The sequence below is a fragment of the Ceratotherium simum genome, chromosome 30 (genome assembly GCF_057802395.1).
Source record: "Ceratotherium simum simum isolate JZ-2026a chromosome 30, ASM5780239v1, whole genome shotgun sequence".
Taxonomy (NCBI): domain Eukaryota; kingdom Metazoa; phylum Chordata; class Mammalia; order Perissodactyla; family Rhinocerotidae; genus Ceratotherium; species Ceratotherium simum.
This window is the reverse complement of record NC_141929.1, coordinates 17,769,792-17,788,457: the sequence shown is the minus strand read 5'-3', so window position 1 is coordinate 17,788,457 and position 18,666 is coordinate 17,769,792. Positions and strand designations below refer to the sequence as shown.

The 18,666-nt window shown below is 40.8% G+C and overlaps 1 protein-coding gene across 1 annotated transcript; it reads right to left on the bottom strand.

The window, feature by feature from the left end:
• Positions 1-781: 781 nt before the first annotated feature.
• On the bottom strand, positions 782-9,673 carry PSMD7 (proteasome 26S subunit, non-ATPase 7). Its single transcript, XM_004431790.3, has 7 exons — positions 9,505-9,673; positions 7,276-7,367; positions 6,272-6,364; positions 5,224-5,321; positions 4,574-4,654; positions 2,524-2,615; positions 782-1,768 (listed from the first exon to the last, which is right to left on the bottom strand). Exons 1-7 carry the CDS (start codon positions 9,576-9,578, stop codon positions 1,324-1,326), a joined length of 975 nt encoding a protein of 324 aa, XP_004431847.1. The 5' UTR covers positions 9,579-9,673; the 3' UTR covers positions 782-1,323.
• Between the last annotated feature and the right edge of the window lie 8,993 nt (positions 9,674-18,666).

Here is an 18,666-nt window from a genome sequence, read left to right as displayed (position 1 = left end):
AGTGCTATTTTACTGTATTGTTTAGTCTTTGAACATTGATAATCCATAATAATCCAATAATACGGTACATTAGCGAACTCTTAAAGAGGTCATAACCGCTCAAGAAAGGAAATTAATATCCACGTAACGACTGTTATGTCAAACAACTGAGTACCTGATTTGTTCCGAGAGGAGCCTTGAGCACTTCCTTTGGGGAACTTTGTTCCATCCCCAGTAACATCCACACTAACCTTATGGTCTGATGTACTTACATCTATTACCGCAGAAGTGACTGAATGTGTCCATTATGAAAAACTGCTCTAGGGACTTCACAGATGAGGAATCTGAGGCACAATCTAGGACCTAGGTCTTCTGGGCTCACTTGAGAGCTCTCCTCACTACAGCTGTTTTTATTTTATTTTTTTTTATTTTTTATTTTTTTTAAAGATTTTTATTTATTCAGTTCTTCCCCCCAAAGCCCCAGTAGATAGCTGTACGTCACAGGTTCACATCCCTCCAGCCGCTGTACGTGGGACTCGGCCTCGCGTCGGACGGAGAAGCGGTGCCCCGGGGCGCCCCCGGGATCCGAACCCGGGCCGCCAGCATCAGAGCGCGCGCACTTAACCGCTAAGCCACGGGGCCGGCCCTACTACAGCTGTTTTTAAAGGAATGAGACTCTCTCTCTTTCATAAGAGTCCAATCTAAAGAATTCTTTAAGGCAGCTTCAATTAAAGACTCTCTTGGCTGCTTCTGAAAATAACGGATCGCCACTCCCAGAGTCAAAAACAACTAGAACACAGTCTTAAAAATCAAGCCATTTAATTGTGTTTTTGAAGGTAAACAACATATGGAACTGGATCCCAACCCCTGAAAATGCAGAGCTACGGGTCCAAAGAGTCCTGTGGTGCAGTATTCTCAACAGAGTTCAGGAGGGTCAGAGGTGTTCCCAGGCAGAGCACTTATGGCATTCATGCATTCCATTTTGCAAACTGCCAGAAACAGACCCCAAGGATCTTTTGAGATGGGGAAAATTCAACTCCTGCTTTTATAGATAAAAGAATGAAGAGTACCAAAAATGTTACGTTTACTTCTCTTCACTTTTCTCACACAATCTGAAGCCTGAGCTATCATATCCCCAACTCACAGCAGCCTAAACTGCAGTTTAGGTTCGAGATCAGTCCCTTTCTCCGTTCACTTCCATGTAATACCACAGCAACAGTGACTGAGGAGGAGAGCTCTCATCCATACAGCTGTTTGACAAGCACTTAAAGTGAAAAGAACCCTCCGGTGGCACACTGAGTTAGTTTATAAGATTTTAATTTACAAATTAAAAAGCTACATGTTTCATTTTTTCTCCTTTTTCTCTTCTTTCTTTACATCACTCTTTTCCTTATCTTTTTCTTTCTCTTTGTCATCTTTTCTATCCTTTTTGCTCTCTTCTTTTTCCTGCCCTTCCTTCTTCTCTGCATCCCGGTTGGCGATTTTGTTGTTGATGAGGTTGTGCAGGGCAACCACAGAACGGATCAGCGAAGCCAAATACACCACTACCATCTGGTCATTGGTCTTCAGGTAAAAGGCCTTGACAAACTCCTGCAGGCTGACGTCTGGCAGCAGGTTGAAGACGTCCTGCAGCTGGTAGATGATCTGGTGGTTGATGGGCAGCTTGCCTGTGGCCACTTTCTCCAGGTAGCTCCTGATATCCAGAAGCTTGGAGTTGAGTCCCTTCAAACCATGGACCTGGTTTGTGATCCGCTGGGAAAGAGTGCCTACCGTAGTGTCTTTGATGTCTCTGTAGTAAACCACAACCAGAAAAGGCAGGAAAAAGCATCAGTGAACTGTATTATCACACACAGGCTCTCACATTCTAAGGAAACACCCAGCTTTGTGGGGAGGGGCAAGTTTTTCAAAAGAAAAAGGGTTACTTCTCCATTTGATAAAGATTTGAGTATAAACTGCCTTAACTTTGCTTTCATTTGAAGGCATATGTTTTATCTTTGTCATCACAAGACATTTTTCAAAAGAAAAGAGAGAGCTAAAATGAAACCATTTTCACTTAAAAAGAAAAGCTCTCTACTTCAACTTCCCTGTTCCTAAAAAGGGTGGCATTTTCTCCACCTGCATCTATATGATGTTGTGAGAAGCTTAAATCAGTCAGCAGAAACTTTTTGAACTGGAAGGAATCTTATTGTTTGAGAAAAACTATGACCTTTTTGATAAGTCAGAGTTACGTAAGTAGAGTATTGTAAAATAAAACCCATCCCAAGATGTAGATTCTCTGCAGAACACTGGCTAGCCACATTCACTGGAAAGGATGTACACGGGAAGAGCCCACGCCTGCCTTTCCTTCACACATCTGCTCCTGTCACAGTCAGCATTACAGTTTCCAGACAACGTGTCCTATCCACAGTCATAAACCCTAACTCAAGACGCTTTAGAGATGACCTAGGACTAGAACCCAGGTCTCCACACTCCTGATACGGATCTCTTCCTTTCACCGAGCAGCCTCTGGGGCTGCTTATGATGCTGATGCATCCCAAGCCTCACCGTAACAAGTGTTCCACTCCGACTTCCTCAGCTTCCTCTGCTCCAATTTCACTGGTTACATGCTCAAATGTTTTTGAGGTTGGAGTTCCATCCTGGAAGAGGAGACTTAACTATAGTTATTTGCTTATAAACAAACAAACTGGCCCATGTTCCTTTTCACACCTTGATTCTTCTGCTCTAAGTCAAATCACTTCATGGGTGCATTACTGGGTTTTCCATGGCAAAGGTGGGTCAAGTTTGCTTTCAAAGCTTAGTCTTCTAAGCTAAAATCAGAGTAGTCCTGTTCAGTGACGAGGTCTGCTGCAGCATCATCACTAGCTTGTTTCTGAGGAAAATCTTGATATTCTCTCAAGCCCACAGTGGGGATGGATACTCAGAACTCTCAACTAGGCTGAATTTTAAGGAATATAATTCTTTCTAGAACAGGAAATATATAGAATACCTGCACTTGAAGCAAGCTGATGTCCGAAAATATAACTTTTAATCATCTATTGTTTCTTAGATCAAATGATATCAGAGCACCAAAACAATGCAGTCAGAATAACTGGCTTTCTCGTGGCCTGAATTAATCAAAGGACCCACCAGTGGATGTAGTTCACTGTATCACCTAGTGACTTCAGGACTCAGGAGGAACTTTTCTTAGATCTAGTGCCAGAACAGGTTGTACATCTCCTGTAAAAGCTATGAAATGTTTGCAAGGCGGGACACACAGCAGTGAGAGCACAGACTCTGTAGCCAGACTGCCTGGGTTCCAAGTCTGGCTCCACCACGTAAGCGATAAGGGGGCTGCAAGATCTTGGGAAAGTCCCTTAACTTACACTAAGTGGTATAAACATTAGCTGTTATTATCTTTCCAGGACAGTGTGAATTTGGCATATGGCATTCTCCTCTTGGCTTTGTATGCTAGGAGGGTCAGAGCCTTTAACAATCTTGCAGGACTTCATGGCATGCTTTTTTAGGTACTAATTTTTCCTTAGCTTCATCTTATAATATGACCCTTATGTCCCCTCTATCCCCTATTAAAAAATCTTGTTTCATTGGGGGGTGTGCGCACATGCACATGTGTGTCAAGCAGCCTCAAATTTCTTTTTGAAAGAAGCAGCGTAAAAATTAACCAGAAAACAACTGTTATCAAGACCAGGGACGAAAGCCTTATTGAAACGAGGCAATATATTTGGATCTAAGCTCCCTGGTAGCAAGGCAAAAAGAGAAACAGGAGGGCAGAGCTCAGTGCAAGAAACAGTGGCAGGGAGCTAACCTAAAATATCTTTTTCCACGTTTTAAAACTGAATATAACAATAAATATAAGGCTAAAGACAGACTTGAATCTACTCCTCAGACTTTTGACTTTGGAAATTCAACACTGAGCTCTCTGCACACCCTAAGTGCAAATATTTTATGCTCAGAACAAAACTCATAGAGAGTTTCATCTCAAATCCTATCCTAGAATCTGAGTTCAATTTTCCTGGAAATAGAAAAAAGCTATCCCGGCAGCTCTTCCTGTCTATACCCAAAGCACAAGCTACGAACCCCACAGCAGGTACTGGATGCCGTGGAGCTGAGTATTCAGCTGTAAAATCACACAGATGGGTCTTGCCATCTAGCTCCGGGCAGCTCTGACTTACTCTCTCTGAAAACCGATGATCTAGTCCATAGGGATTAAAATTCTTCAAGGAGAAAGGAATATAGCCCAGAGGGGGCCTGACAGTACAAATCACATTAGACTAAGACTCAGTTCACCAGACTCTGCATTTACTTTGCTGTGCACACCTCTGGGCATTTGATTACTCTGGGCCTCAATTTCATTTGTAAAAGGGGACTTTAGATTTCTACGGTCCTCTCTATTTCTAAAATTTGGTGATTTCAGAATCACTCAAGGGTAAAAACACATAGTATCAAACTGCTGACAGAAACCAACAACTTTCTGTTATATTTCTGTTATAGAGAAATAAAGGATTTGTTGACTTGATGACTTGAAAATGGAAAAAAAACCCCAATCACCCAACAAGTAGCAAATCGAATCTCCTAGACTCATAGCAAGATGACTTACATCATGAACTTCTTCCACTGAAATATATGCCTCTGTGGGCAGTCCCAGATCCTTTGGCTTCACATCAATAATGACCAATACCTGGCAGAAAAACACATCTTAGCAAACCTGCCCACACTGAGAACCTAAGGAGTAACTACAGCATTCTTCTGATTACTGAAGCTTTTTCATTTACTCAAATAGACATGAGTCAGAATTTTCAGGAAAAATGAGTTTACATTTCAAATTATCTCATCATTTGCTCTGCTCTTCACCCCCATCCATTAATAAGCTGAGAGGTAGTACAGTGTGGTTATCAAGCACAAGGAAATTAGAGTCAAGACAGTCAACATTTTAATCCTGGTCCACCACTTACAAGACCTCACTAACCATTCCTAACATCAGTTTTCTCACTGAAAGAGGATAACAACCCCATACAGTTATTGAGAGGATTCAGGAAGGTAACTTATATATCTGACACTTAGCAGATGTTTACTGTAACTTACTAAATACATTGCGTTACTGCATACTACAGAAAACACTACAAGTGACAAGCTTACAGAGAAAAAGTGGTGAAGTTATTTGCTACCCAAATCCTTCCCAGGCTGCTCTTACTTGAGTTTGCTAGCAAAGAACAACATTCAAGAGTTTTAAAGACAGAGTGCACTTACAGAATTAGGGCAGTATCTTTTCATGAGTTCATTGATAGCGATGTCATTCTTGTGTAGTTTAGGGCCTGTGTGGTACCACCCAACTATTCTTTCTCTGGCTGGGAAAGAAAAAAAATTAGTGGGTTTGAATTGTTACCTGAAGAGCTATATAATTCCCTCAAAAGTGGTTAGAACTCCAGTAATTATGTTCTCTACCTTTTTCAAAATTCAAGATACCTAAACTCTAACATACTTAGGAAATCTAAAAGTCAAAAAACAGAATTCTCAGAAAATAAGGAGCAAGGGAAATCCAGAGACATCCATAATTCAGACTAGTTGAGGAGACCATTCATACATGAAACAACTAGAAAACAATTCCAAGGCAATATATAAACAAATGCAAGTTCATGTCACACAGATTGCACCTGGGAGTGTTGTGGGAATAAACATTTCCAAAGCAAGGTGGTTGCTGTAATGATATAAAATGAAAATGATACATGTGATAGAGAGATATATTTACCCTGGTGGTACTAAAGCTCTAGGGGCAGGTGGATTTTATTTGATAGTTCTTTGCTTTTCTGCTGCAGAGGGCTAGCTCTCTCCCCTGAAACCTAGGTGGTCTACCTGGCCTTAAACTGCCACTCTAGGGCCGGCCCCGTGGCTTAGCGGTTAAGTGCGTGCGCTCCGATGCTGGAGGCCCGGGTTCGGATCCCGGGTGCGCACCGACGCACTGCTTCTCCGGCCATGCTGAGGCCGCGTCCCACATACAGCAACTAGAAGAATGTGTAACTATGACATACAACTATCTACTGGGGCTTTGGGGGAAAAATAAATAAATAAATAAAATTAAACTGCCACTCTAGTTTCTCATTTATTCTATCTCATTCCTCTACTACCACTAGTCTTACTTTAAGTCTAGCTAAGTGAAAGGACCTCTGACATTAAACAAAGAAAAGGGAATACTTAGAAAAAATATTTGGGGCGCGTGTGTGTATGTACACACACACACACACACACACGTACACACACATCAATGCCACAATGCCTTCTTAAAAAAATCAAGACATACCATTGACCTTCTTAAACATTCCATACATGTTTTCCAAATAATCATGGTCTAAAAACCAGACAGAATCATCTTTGTCATCTTCATCAAAAGGGACTAAAGAGAAAAAAAAATAAAGTTTAGTTTAGGGTGCTAGATGGAACGTTAGAGCACAGGTCACAACTGTAGCCGCTAGGCCAGATGTGACCCACGTGTTTGGTTTGTCCAACACAGCATTAAAATTATTTTTTAACTGTTCTTGTTAAAAACTGGGAGATTTCACATAAAAATCCAGACTTCCAGGTTCTCTTGGAAAATCGAAGGACCTGGCAAAACTGGCGAGAGCCAGCTAGAGGCTGCCCCCTTTAAAAAGGATGCATGCTCTTTAGTTTGCTAAGAGCTCCATCACTTCCTAATATTTCCCCTTTGGCAAATTACGTTACTGCCTGGTCCTTTTAGATGGTGGAGTGGTGACCTCTAGTCCAGAGGTCATGCCAGCAATTATTTTGTTCCTCTTTATTGTTGTTGCTTTAATCATAAAATACATGGATATATTCCTGTAAAGACTGATGAAACAGTAAAAGGTAATGGTCGTTATCTCCCCCTTGCTTACCCATAACCATGGTTAATACTCTAGTGCAGGGGTTTACAAACTACACCAGCTACCTGATTTTACAAAGTTTTACTACAATACAGCTACTCGTTTGTCTACATATTGTCTATACGTAGTTGCCTTTCTGCCACAACAGCAGAGCTGAGCAGTTCCAAGGGAGACTGTACGGTCTGCAAGTGTAAAATATTTACTATCTAGTTTAGTGTGTAGCCTTTTGCCTCGCTTTTCTATACTTGAGCAATTCTGAAATAGACTCTCTTGGTTGTAGTAAAAAAAAAAAATGGAAACCACAGAAGTTGCTTTCTTTCTTTTTTTAAAGTTAATTGACATCTTAACCATGCTCAGAAAGATGTAAAATTTGTCTTTGTATTTATTTTAAAAATTGAGGTATAATGGACTAAAATTTGTCTTTTACCTGCAAAACTGTTGGATACATCGAGTACTTTCTTTTGCCATGACCCCAAAAGCACACCAACAACACGCTTCTGGTTTCCAACCTTGCCTATTCTGAATGAGAAAACAGAAGGTCAGTCTGGATAGGCACACAGAGAGGTGTGGACCCAACAGCTAGATATTCAACAGGAAATACAATTTAGCTTAGTAGGGAACTAATCCTACTAAACAAATGTAATAGAGTTAGGTTAGTCCTTAATATTAAATTCTAATAAATATAATGGGTAATTCATGAACTTTGTACTCTGGCACTTTTTACTCACTGTTGACTGCAAAGTAATACATGCTTGGAAAAAAGTCTCAAACTTTACAGAAATTTAAAATGGAGAAAATGAAAACTCTCCAGATCTTAGGGTTTTAAAATGCTATATGGTTGGTGTTTGAAAAACACATTTAAGTTATGTTATCACATTTACCTTTATTTTTTCCCTTGCAGCTTACCCTTCTCCTTTAAATTTTCCCTATCTCCTCTATCCTAAAATCTTCTCAGGGATGAAGATACTAAAGTAGAACCAGTTTTATGGTCCAGCTTGCCAACTCTTCTCTGGAACATCTATTCATGTCCATAAGCCCCACTAGATGTTATAATTCTTTGTGCTGTCTAGGGGCTCAGAAAGCAATTCTGACCCAGAGGCCTGTGTGTGCCATTTGTGCTCTCTCTGAATGGCTTAATTACGCAGAAGTCAGAAGTAAGCTGGTGACTAATCACACTGAGAGGCGGGCTGAATGAGTGAAGACCTTACTTCAGAATTTCTATCTCCATATCAAACCTCCCCAGCGATTGGTGTCCTAAAGAGCTACAAGTATTTCACTTATACAGTCCCATTTCACTGGTCTTCATGTAGAATTCTCCTTTAACCACAGCAAATGTGAGATATAGAAATAATATAATTCTGTGTTCAAAGGAAAGCTGTGAAATGAACTACAATTCCTTAAAAGTCACTGGTTTCACAGTATTATTTACCTAATCACATGGTGTCGCATATTTATAAATGTTTACTAAATTTGGGGTTTGGATCAAAGTTAAGGATTCTGTGTTCCTGGTGGTTCTAATTTTTTGGGAAATCTTAGGTATTGAGCTTCTACACTTCAAAGGAAACTTCCACACTTGTGGGCTTTTCTTTTGGTCTACAAAAATCCATTAGTGTTTTTTCAAAAACCTACATTTGTTATCTGACACAGCAGCTCACAGTGTCTGCCTGCACTATGTCCTTACCCAGTGTTTGTTGAATTTACCCTATAGAACTGAAATGGTGCCTTACCCCATTGCACCTCTAGTATTGTATGGGAGAAAAATAGGAACTGCTGTACAGTGGGTAAGCCTATATATCCTGTTAGGCTGAGGGTCCTACAAAGCAATGGGACTGAACTGGGGACCCTAAACCTTACGGAGTCTCGAGTTTGTTTTTGGCTCTGGTTGAATTAGGAGTTGTACCAAGTAAGTTGCAAGAGAATGGGCACTCAGCAACTATGACTTTACAGCAGATGCTCCCAACTGGGTCTTTACATTTGCCAAGTCAAGTAATTATCTTGTAAAACTTATGAACACGTTTAACAGGTCCAGCGAGATAAACAGCTCGAAAACAAGCAAGGGAAGGCGGAAGAAACATCGGCGGGATGTTTTCTTATTTTATACTCATTTATGCCAAAAATCTCCAACTGGTCTCATTTTTAAAATAAAAACTTAACACTTCATCTATGTTTTAAGCTACCGTCAAACCAGATTCCCACTTAGAAACTTTCACAAGTTAAAATCACAGCTCTTCCAGGAAGCCCTGCAGGGCGCTGAGACCGGAATTTCGGTGACAGCCTTGAGAGACACAGAAGCGCGAGTCTGAAGGGCTTTCCTACGAGACACGGGGTCTTTTGGGTGTAAGGGGGCGAACGAGGTGACAGATGGGCACGAGGCCTCGGGGATCAGGGCCAACTGAAGCTTGCCCCGCATTCTCTGGCACCGTACGGACTTGGGCAGAAAGAACGACAGCCCAGTTCCCGGTGTGCCGGCGGAGCGGGGGACGATGCTGGGTGACTTGGGCTTCGTAAACCGAGGTTGGTCTGGGCCCCTCCGCGAGTCACGGCCGCCCCCGACCCATCAGCGCCCCCGCGGCGGCCGCGCCGTCCCCAGCGTGCCGGTGACTCAGCAGCGGCGGCGCCGCCGGCCCCGCTAGGCCGCCCTGCGCTGCCCGCTCACCGGTTGAAATGATCCACCACACTGAGCAGCACCAGGGGGTGGACCACCACCTTCTGCACCGCCAACTCCGGCATCGCGACACACCCCGGCCGCCAGGCCCCGCTCCCGGCGACCCGCAAACACCACCGCAGCGGCAGCAATTCCCGGGGATCCTCCAGGCCCAGCTCCTCCTCTTCCGGCTCGGCCGCCGCCGCGAGGCGCCCTTCTTCCGCTCCCAGAGTGCTGTGCGCGCTGTGCCCGGACTGTCGCTCCTGCCGCCATCTTGAGGAGGGGAAATGCCGGAGGAAGGCGGGACCCGGCATGGGTGACTGGCGACGTATGGGTTTCCCTGGTCTTGAAAGCTAAAGGGATACTGGAGACCGATAAAGGTTAACCTCCTGGTATTTAGCCTGCACTGTCACCTACGGTGGCTTTTCGCCTCAGTGCCTTTCCAGCTCTCCCAGCCCCTGCGTGAACACTAGAAAAAATACTAAGAAAAAATATATATAGTAATAACTAATATTTCCACCATCTAGAAATGTTCGCCTTTGCTTCAAGTCAGCATCTCCCAGAATATTTTAGAGGAACTAACTTTAAGCTCTAGCGTTAGGGCACATCCTTAAAGTAGATTTGGTAATTTATCTTACTATCGTCATTTTATTGTCGTGGAATTTGTCCTTAATCTTTACTATGGACACTTTGCAGATAATCAACCTGTCTTTATATTTTTCTGCCTCTCTTTACGTTACATACCATTTAACTAGGGCTGGAAGAACGCAATTTGTGCCTAGAGTCAGACCATTCAGAGTGATTTTCAAATAAAAACTTAGAAAAAGTTTAAAGAAAAGATGGAAGGCAATAAGGAAATATGTTTTGATATTTAGCTAGTAAAGAAAAAAGAAGACTAAAAGGGGAAATGTGAGAGACAAAGACTTCAGCTTATTTGCAGAAGGAGGTAAATTACCTAAAATCTATTACTTAAAAGTTTATATTGTTGTCTAGTTTTAAGTTGCTGTTTCTGTAAACAAAAACAGTACTTCAGCAGCTTGAAATATTTACGTATTGTTTATCCTGTCTTTAAACACCTTTTGCCTCCCTGTATCACCAGATGATCTGACCTCTCTGAAGAATGACCGGGAGACTTTTGCTCTGAATCTTGGCCTCCTTCGTGTAATTAGGGAGCTTTTGATAGCCTGTCTGGGTCCTTTCCATTACTTTCATTACATGTACTCTTCTTATTTTTGGGAACACTGCTTTAGATTTTCCTCATTCCTTTTAGTGTTTTTCATTTGGCTATCAGATGACTGCTACTATTAAGATAACAGAACTTTTAGATTAAGAAAATTTAAGTCAGCTGTCATTGTGTAACGTGTTAAAGCATGCTTGCCAGTGTTTAGTGCCTGATTCGAAGTAGACATTCTTGTTTCATCTCTTATATGATGCTATTCAACACAGGGTAGACACGTATCTGATATAGAAAGAGCTTGGAAGGATTTCCTCCTCTAATTTAGTAGTTAAAGATTTAATAGCTATTAGGAGATGAAAGATTGATTTTGATTTTTCTTATGTGTCAAGTAAGGCTTAAGAATTGAAGTCTAAAGGAGGCATTTTTTGGGCTAAAATACATAAAGAGTGTGAAGAAGAGGAATTGAAATCATAAGGAAGGTATTTTCCATGTTGCTCCCCCCCCTTTTTTTTTTGTGGAGCCAACTTGAAATCATACCTGATATTGTAGCCACTTCTAGGAGCTGAATTCGTTCAGAGGAATGCAGAAGGAGGTATAAGAAATCCACTTTCTTTTGTTCATTGAATTCTGGACTTCACATTAAGAGGACTTGATGAGAGCTTCAGGGTAATACATTTTCTTTTCCTTTGATCCTCTCTGTCTTTTTTTTAATGTTAAATTCTTCTTTTCCCAGATTTACTGAGATGTAATTGACATATAACACTGTGTAGGTTTAAGGCGTACGATGTGATGATTTGATACATGTATATGTTGCAAAATAATTACCATAATAAGGTTAGTTAACATCTCTATGACCTCGCATAATTACCTTTTTTGTTTTGTGGTGAGAACATTTAAGATCTACTCTCTTAGCAAATTTGAGGTATATAATACAGTATTAACTATGGTCACCATATTGTACATTAGATCCCCATCTTACAACTGGAAGTTTGTGCCCTTTGACCAACATCTCTCCATTTCCCCTACCCCCAGCCTCTGGCAACCACTATTCTATTCTCTGTTTCTGTGAGTTCAGCTTTTTTAGATTTCACGTATAAGTGAGGTCATACAGTATTTGTCTCTCTATCTGACTTATTTCACTTAGCATAAGGCCCTCAGGGTCCATCCATGTTGTCAGAAATGGTAGGATTTCCTTTTTTTTATGGCTGAATAATATTTCACTGTATATACATATGTATGTATATGTGTATATATCTGTATCACATTTTCTTTATCCACTCTTCCATAGATGGACACTTAGGTTGTATCTATGTCTTGGCTGTTGCAAATAATGCTACAATGAACATGGGGGTGCAGACATCTCTTTGAGATAGTGATTTAATTTCCTTTGGATATTTACCCAGAAGTGGGGTTGCTGGATCATATGGTAGTTCTACTTTTAGTTTTTTAAGGAATCTTCATACTCTTTTCCATAGTGACTGCAGCAATTTACATTCTCATCAACAGTGTACAAGGGTTCCCTTTTCTCCACATCCGTATCAACCCTTGTTATTTCCTGTCTTCTTTTTATTTTTGGTGAAGAAGATTAGCCCTGAGCTAACATCTGTTGCCAATCCTCCTCTTTTTGCTGAGGAAGATTGGCCCTGGGCTAACATCCGTGCCCATCTTCCTCTACTTTATATGTGGGACGCCTGCCACAGCATCACTTGATAAGTGGTGTGTAGGTCCACGCCTGGGATCTGAAGCTGCAAACCCTGGGCCACTGAAGCAGAGTGGGTGAACTTAACCGCTATGCCACCAGGCTGGCCCCATTTCTTGTCGCTTTGATAATAGTCAATCTAACAGGAGAGAGGTGTTATTTCATTGTGGTTTTGATTTGTATTTCCCTGATGGTTAGTGATGGTGAGCATCTTTTTATGTACCTGTTGGCCATTTGTATGTCTTCTTTGGAAAAATATCTATTGATGTCGTTTGCCCATTTTTTAATTGGATTATTTGTTTTTTTGCTGTTGAGTTATATGAGTTCTTTATATATTTTGGATATTAACCCTTTATTAGATATATGGTTTGCAAATTTTTTCTCCTATTCTATAGGTGGCCTTTTCATTTTGATGATCATTTATTTTGCTTTGCAGAAGCTTTTTAGTTTGATGTAGTCATACTTATTTATTTTTTTGTTTTTGTTACTTACGCTTTTGGTGTCATATCCAAAAAATTGTTGCCAAAACCAATGTCAAGAAGCTATTTCCCTTATGTTTTCTTCTAGGAGTTTTACAGTTTGAGGTCTTACATTAAAGTCTTTAATCCATTTTAAGTTAATTTTTGTGGGTGGTGTAAGATAGGGGTCCAGATTCATTCTTTTGCATGTGAATATCCAATGTTCCCAACACCGTTTATTGAAGAGAATATCCTTTCCTCATTTAGTATTCTTGGCTCTCTTGTCAAATATTAGTTGACCATATATGTGTGGATTTATTTCTGGTCTCTCTTTTCTGTTCCATTGGTCTGTGGGTCTATTTTTATGCTAGTACCATACTGTTTTGATTACTATAGCTTTGTAATGAAGTTTGAAATCAGGAAGTGTGATGCCTCCACCTTTGATCTTCTTGCTCAAGATTGCTTTGGCTATTTGGGGCTTTGTGGTTCCATTTGAATTTTAGGATTGTTTTTTCTATTTCTGTGGAAAATATCATTTAAATTTTGATAGAGATTGCATTGAATCTTTAGATGTCTTGGGGTATTTTAATATGAATGGTATAAATAATAAAAAATAATAAAATAAAATAAATAATATAAATTATAATATAAAATATTAAATATTTTAACAATATTAATTCTCCTACCCATGAACATGGGATATCTTTCCATTTACTTGTGTCTTCTTCAGTTTCTTTCATCAGTGTCTTATGATTTTCAGTGTACAGATCTTTCATCTCCTTGGTTACATTTATTCCTAAGTATTTTATTGTGTTTGGTGCTATTGTAAATGGGATTGTTTTCTTTATTTCTTTTTCAGATACTTCATTGTTAGTGTATAGAAACAGAACTGATTTTGTATCATGCAACTTTACTGAATCTGTTTATTAGGTCTAACAGTTTTTTTGGTGGAGTTGTTAGCATTTTCTATATACAAGATCATATCATCTGCAAAGAGAGACAATTTTACTTCTTTTCTGATTTGGATGCCTTTTATTTGTTTTTCTTGCCTAGGACTTCCAGTACTATGTTGGATAGGAGTGGTGAGAGTGACCACCCTTGTCTTATTCCTGATCTTGGAGGGAAAGCTTTCAGACTTTCACCATTGAGTATGATGTTAGTTATGGGCTTGTCATGTATGGCCTTTGTTATGTTGAGATATGTTCCTTCTATACCCAATTTGTTGCAAGTTTTAATCATGAAATGATGTTGAATTTTGTCAAATAATTTTTCTGCATCTATTGAGATGACCATATGGTTTTAATTTTTCATTCTGTTAATGTAGTGTATCACATTTACTGATTTGCATATGTTGAACCATCCATACATCCAGATATAAATCCTACTTCATCATGATATATGATACTTTTAATGTGCTATTGAATTTGGTTTGCTAGTATTTTGTTGAGAATTTTTGCGTTTATATTTATCAGGGATATTAGCCTGTAGTTTTCTTATGTTATCCTTATCTGGCTTTGGTATCAGGGTAATGCTAGCCTCCTAAAATGAGTTTGGGAGTGTTTCCTCCTCTTCAATTTTTGGAAGAGTTTGAGAACGATTGGTGTTAATTCTTTAAATGTTTGGTAGAATTCACCAGTGAAACTGTCTGGTTCTGGATTTTTCTTTGTTAGGAGGTTTTGGTTACTGCTTCAGTCTCCTTACTTGTTATTGGTCTGTTCAGATTTTCTATGTCTTTCTGATTCAATCTTGGTAGGTTGTATGTTTCTGAGAATTTGTCCATTTATTCTAGGTTATCCAATTTGTTGGTGTGCAGTTGTTCATAGTAGTCTCTTATGATTCATTATATTTCTGTTGTATCTGTTATAATGTCTCTTCTTTCATTTCTGATTTTATTTATTTGAGTCTTCTCTCTTTTTTTCTTACGTAGTCTAGCTAAAGGTTTGTCAATTTTGTTTATCTTTTCAAAAAAACCCACAACTCTTACTTTCATTGATCTTTTCTATTGTTCTTCTGGTTTCTATTTCATTTATTTCTCCTCTGATCTTTGTTATTTCCTTCCTTCTGCTAACTTTGGGCTTTGTTTGTTTTTCTTTTTCTAGTTCTTTGATGTGTAAAGTTAGGTTGTAACATTTTTCTTAATGTAGGCCTTTATCACTATAAACTCTCTTAGAACTGCTTTTGCTGCATTCTGTAAGTTTTGGCATGTTGTATTTCCATTTTCATTTGTTTCAAGATATTTTTTGATTTCCTTTTTGATTTATTTTTTGAACCATTGGTTGTTCTGGAGTATGTTGTTTAATTTCCAGTGTTTGTGAATTTTCCAGTTTTCCTCCTGTTATTGATTTCTAGTTTTATACTGCTGTGGTCAGAAGAGATACTTAGTATGCTTTCAGTCTTCTTAAATTTGCTAAGGCTTTTTTTGTGACCTAACATATGATCTGTCTTGGAGAATATTCCATGTGTGTTTGAGAAGAATGTGTGTTCTGCTGCTGTTGGATGGAATGTCCTGTATATGTCTGTTAAGTCTGTTTCACCTAAAGCCTAGTCAAGTCCAGTGGGGCTGGTGCTTTCACAGCTAGGTTGGCTCTGGGATGGGCTGGGGGCCTGGGGCTGTAGGAGCCAGTCTGGTGCTGGGGCTGGCCAGGAGGCGGGGTTCGTGGGAGTCCACTTGGAGCCTGAGTTCATGGGAGCCAGCCAGGAGCCTGGGGTCATGGGAATCACCAGGGCCGCGGGAGCCAGCTGGAGCTAGGATAGGTTGGGAGCCTGAGTTTGCAGAAGTTGGCCTGTCCCAGGTGCAGGCCGGGTGCTAGGGTCTGCGGTGAAGTTGGGTGCTCACTTCACTCTCCTTCTCCCAAAGAGAGAGTGTCTCTCCGCCACTGAGCTGCCCAGGTTTGGGAGAGGGGTGACAGGAGTAATGTGAAACTGTCCTTCCTACCTTCTTCAATGTGTCTTTTCTTAGTTCTGTACTCTGCCCAGGTGCTGGAATCGCTCACCTGAAATTCTTACTTCTTGTGAAGGTATTTTTGTATGTGGATAGTTGTTCAAATTGATGTTCCTGGGAGGGGATGAATGCTAGAAATTCCTATACCACCATCTTGCTGACATCACTCCCTCTCATGCATTTTTGTCTTCCAATTTAAGGAGATAGCCTCTACAGACCCTAGTGTTTTGAAAGAGTTCTTATTTTTGTTAAGTCCAGAATATGCAATAATGTCCTGCAAGCATGGAAAGCAATACTTTGAACTTTTCAGCCTCTATTTGTCATCTTATTAGATTTGGAAAAAAAAATATAGCAGATATACCACCTTCACTCTAAGCTGTATTCATGGCTGGGGTTCAGACATCCTTGGGGATGTCTGGCAAACCAGAGTAGGCCTACTAGAATTCTACTTGCATGAGTCACTGAGAAGCCCAGAATTGAACTCATTTTAAGAGAAGAGTCAGGTAGAACAGTTGACCCAGAAACAAAGCCTCAGTCTTTGGAGGGAGAAGAGTGGTTCTTGAGACAGTATGAATCTGCCACTCAGATTTGCCTCTCAGTTCAGCCCATCATGGACTTATATCTGAGTTCAGAAAGGTATGTTATATAAGCTTTATGAGAAAATTGAAAGAGCTGTTACATGAAAGCTCAGTGAGACATTTCAGCACAAGTAGTAGCACTGCTCGTATTATTTCTCTGACAGAGTGTAACCCAAAAATGTGGATAGAAGCCTTCTTCCCCACTTTGCAGTTTTGGCCCCTTGAGGAACAAGTACTTGGGCAATGGTAGTGGCAGGAGACTAGAGTCTGTAGGAGTTGGTGGTATCTAGCTGTGTCAGCAGGCCTGGGAGATGTGGAGACATACAACAGACGGAGGCCAGAGAAGGACAAAATAAAACCAAAGATACCACAGGCTCACTGCTTGTATGCATGTACAACATCCCTGGGGTTCTGAGAAATATCTGGGATGGGAGAAACTTAGTAAAGTCCTGGGATCCTGCAATAAGAAGTGGAATGCAGTGGCTGGTGAAACACTGATGATATGTGTATATAAGATGCTATTACCTATTCAAAAAAGACTGCCTGAAAATAGCTCCCTGTCTATTACAAATTACATACATAGCTCAAGGCCTCTGTTGGTCATTAAAAAAAATTCCTGGGTCTGGCCTGGTGGTGTAGTGCTTAAATTTGCCCGCTGCTCTTTGGTGGCCTGGGGTTCGCAGGTTTGGATCCCAGGCACGGACTTATGCACCGCTCATCAAGCCATGCTGTGGTGGATGTCCCACATATAAAGTAGAGGAAGATGGGCACAGATGTTAGCCCAGTGCCAATCTTCCTCAGCAAAAAGGGGAGGATCGGCAACAGATGTTAACTTAGGGCTAATCTTCCTCACCACACACACAAAAAAATTCCTAAGAGGAGTCCTTTAGATTTTTCTATCATCTCATAATAAATTAAGAAAATAATTTAAAAATTCTAGTGCTTTGTTAATCAAAGTTGATGACATACAGGAAAATATAAGGGAATGAAAAAGTAAGATTTTTAAAAGTAATATATACAAAGGCAAAAAGCACTGTAAGGGTATATATGTGTGTCTATGTGCATTGGACTATGATTATGTTATATTGAACTTGTCTGTCTGTTCTAATGGAGGCTATTGTGTATGTGCAATGGAGGTAATCTTTGGAAAATTATTAATGTCCTTCCTGTCTTTTGCCTTTCCCACACAAAACATTTGCTGTAGTTTTGGGGAGGCTTCTATCTGTGGGGAGGAGGTAGGTCAAGAAGTAAGTCAGAGAGAAAGAGGTAATGATTAGCTTCTGACATGCAAAATTGGGTTATTCAGTGGGTTAATACCTCTGCAAGGCCGGAGATTGTCTTGAGAGATAATTTTCTAAATCTTTTTATTTTCCTTGTTTCCATCCTAGCTGGGAGATCTCAGTTCATAGGGTCCTCCTGTAGTTTAAGGAAATGCCCTGCTTACCACTAAGGCGTGGCCAGAGTCAGGACGAATGAAGATATGATGTAAAAGAGGTAAAAGAAAACCCCATCCCTTTTCCTCCCCAGGAAAGTGAAGGAAGAAGATAAGCAAGGTGGTCAGATGTGACTGTTCCCTTTTTCCCTTCTTTGGGCTTTGTCTCATTGTGTCAGAGAGCGGGAGGTGTGTTGGATGAGTGAGTGTACTAGCCCGCAGGGAGGAGTTCCTGTCTTGTGCCGTCTTTGGGACTCAGGAGAACCTTAGTTTGCCCTGCACTGACCGGGGCACACCCACAGTGATTTGACAGCACAATGAGGGAAGTGGAATGAAAGCTTTCAGGTTTGGCTCCCTGAGCCACCATTGGTTTTGGTGTGGCATGGACAGGACCCACAAATAGCAAGAGGAGATGGCCACAATGTGGGGAGATCCCTGCTCTGCACTGAATCCCACCACACAGGAGGCCTAAGGTGGCCCTAACCACAGTCACAGCTATACCTCAGAGGTGCTAAGGTGAGGCCAGTTGGCCTGGGAGCATTCCTAGAGCCCAGCCTAGCCATAAGAAAGGGTCCCAAGTGCACCAGCCATGGAATGGACTTTGGAGGCCAGCAAGACCTTCAGCAACCAGCCTATAAGAGACATTGTATCAGAGACTGGAAGACACTGGCCAATGCACATCCAAGGACCAGAATGAGGCCCCTTTCCTCCATTGCCACCAAGTCATGTACACCACATTATTCTCTCCGCATATGCCAGAAATCCTTCTTAGGGAGAGAAGGGAGGGTAAGGAGAACACAGTTGGTGATGGAAACTCTACTAAAGAGAGTAACTTAAACCAGTTCAGACACTTAATTTTTAAAAAGTTATTTTTCCCGTGTTAATCAGC

What these genes read in the sequence shown, in the direction of transcription:
- PSMD7 (XM_004431790.3), bottom strand. Translation starts at nt 9,578, where the DNA reads ATGCCGGAGTTGGCGGTGCAGAAGGTGGTGGTCCACCCCCTGGTGCTG. An exon ending in CAGTGGAAGAAGTTCATGAT is followed by an intron (nt 2,616 to 4,573) that starts GTAAGTCATCTT and finishes CTCCTCTTCCAG; the next exon opens with GATGGAACTCCAACCTCAAA. An exon ending in GGAGTGGAACACTTGTTACG is followed by an intron (nt 1,769 to 2,523) that starts GTGAGGCTTGGG and finishes GGTTTACTACAG; the next exon opens with AGACATCAAAGACACTACGG.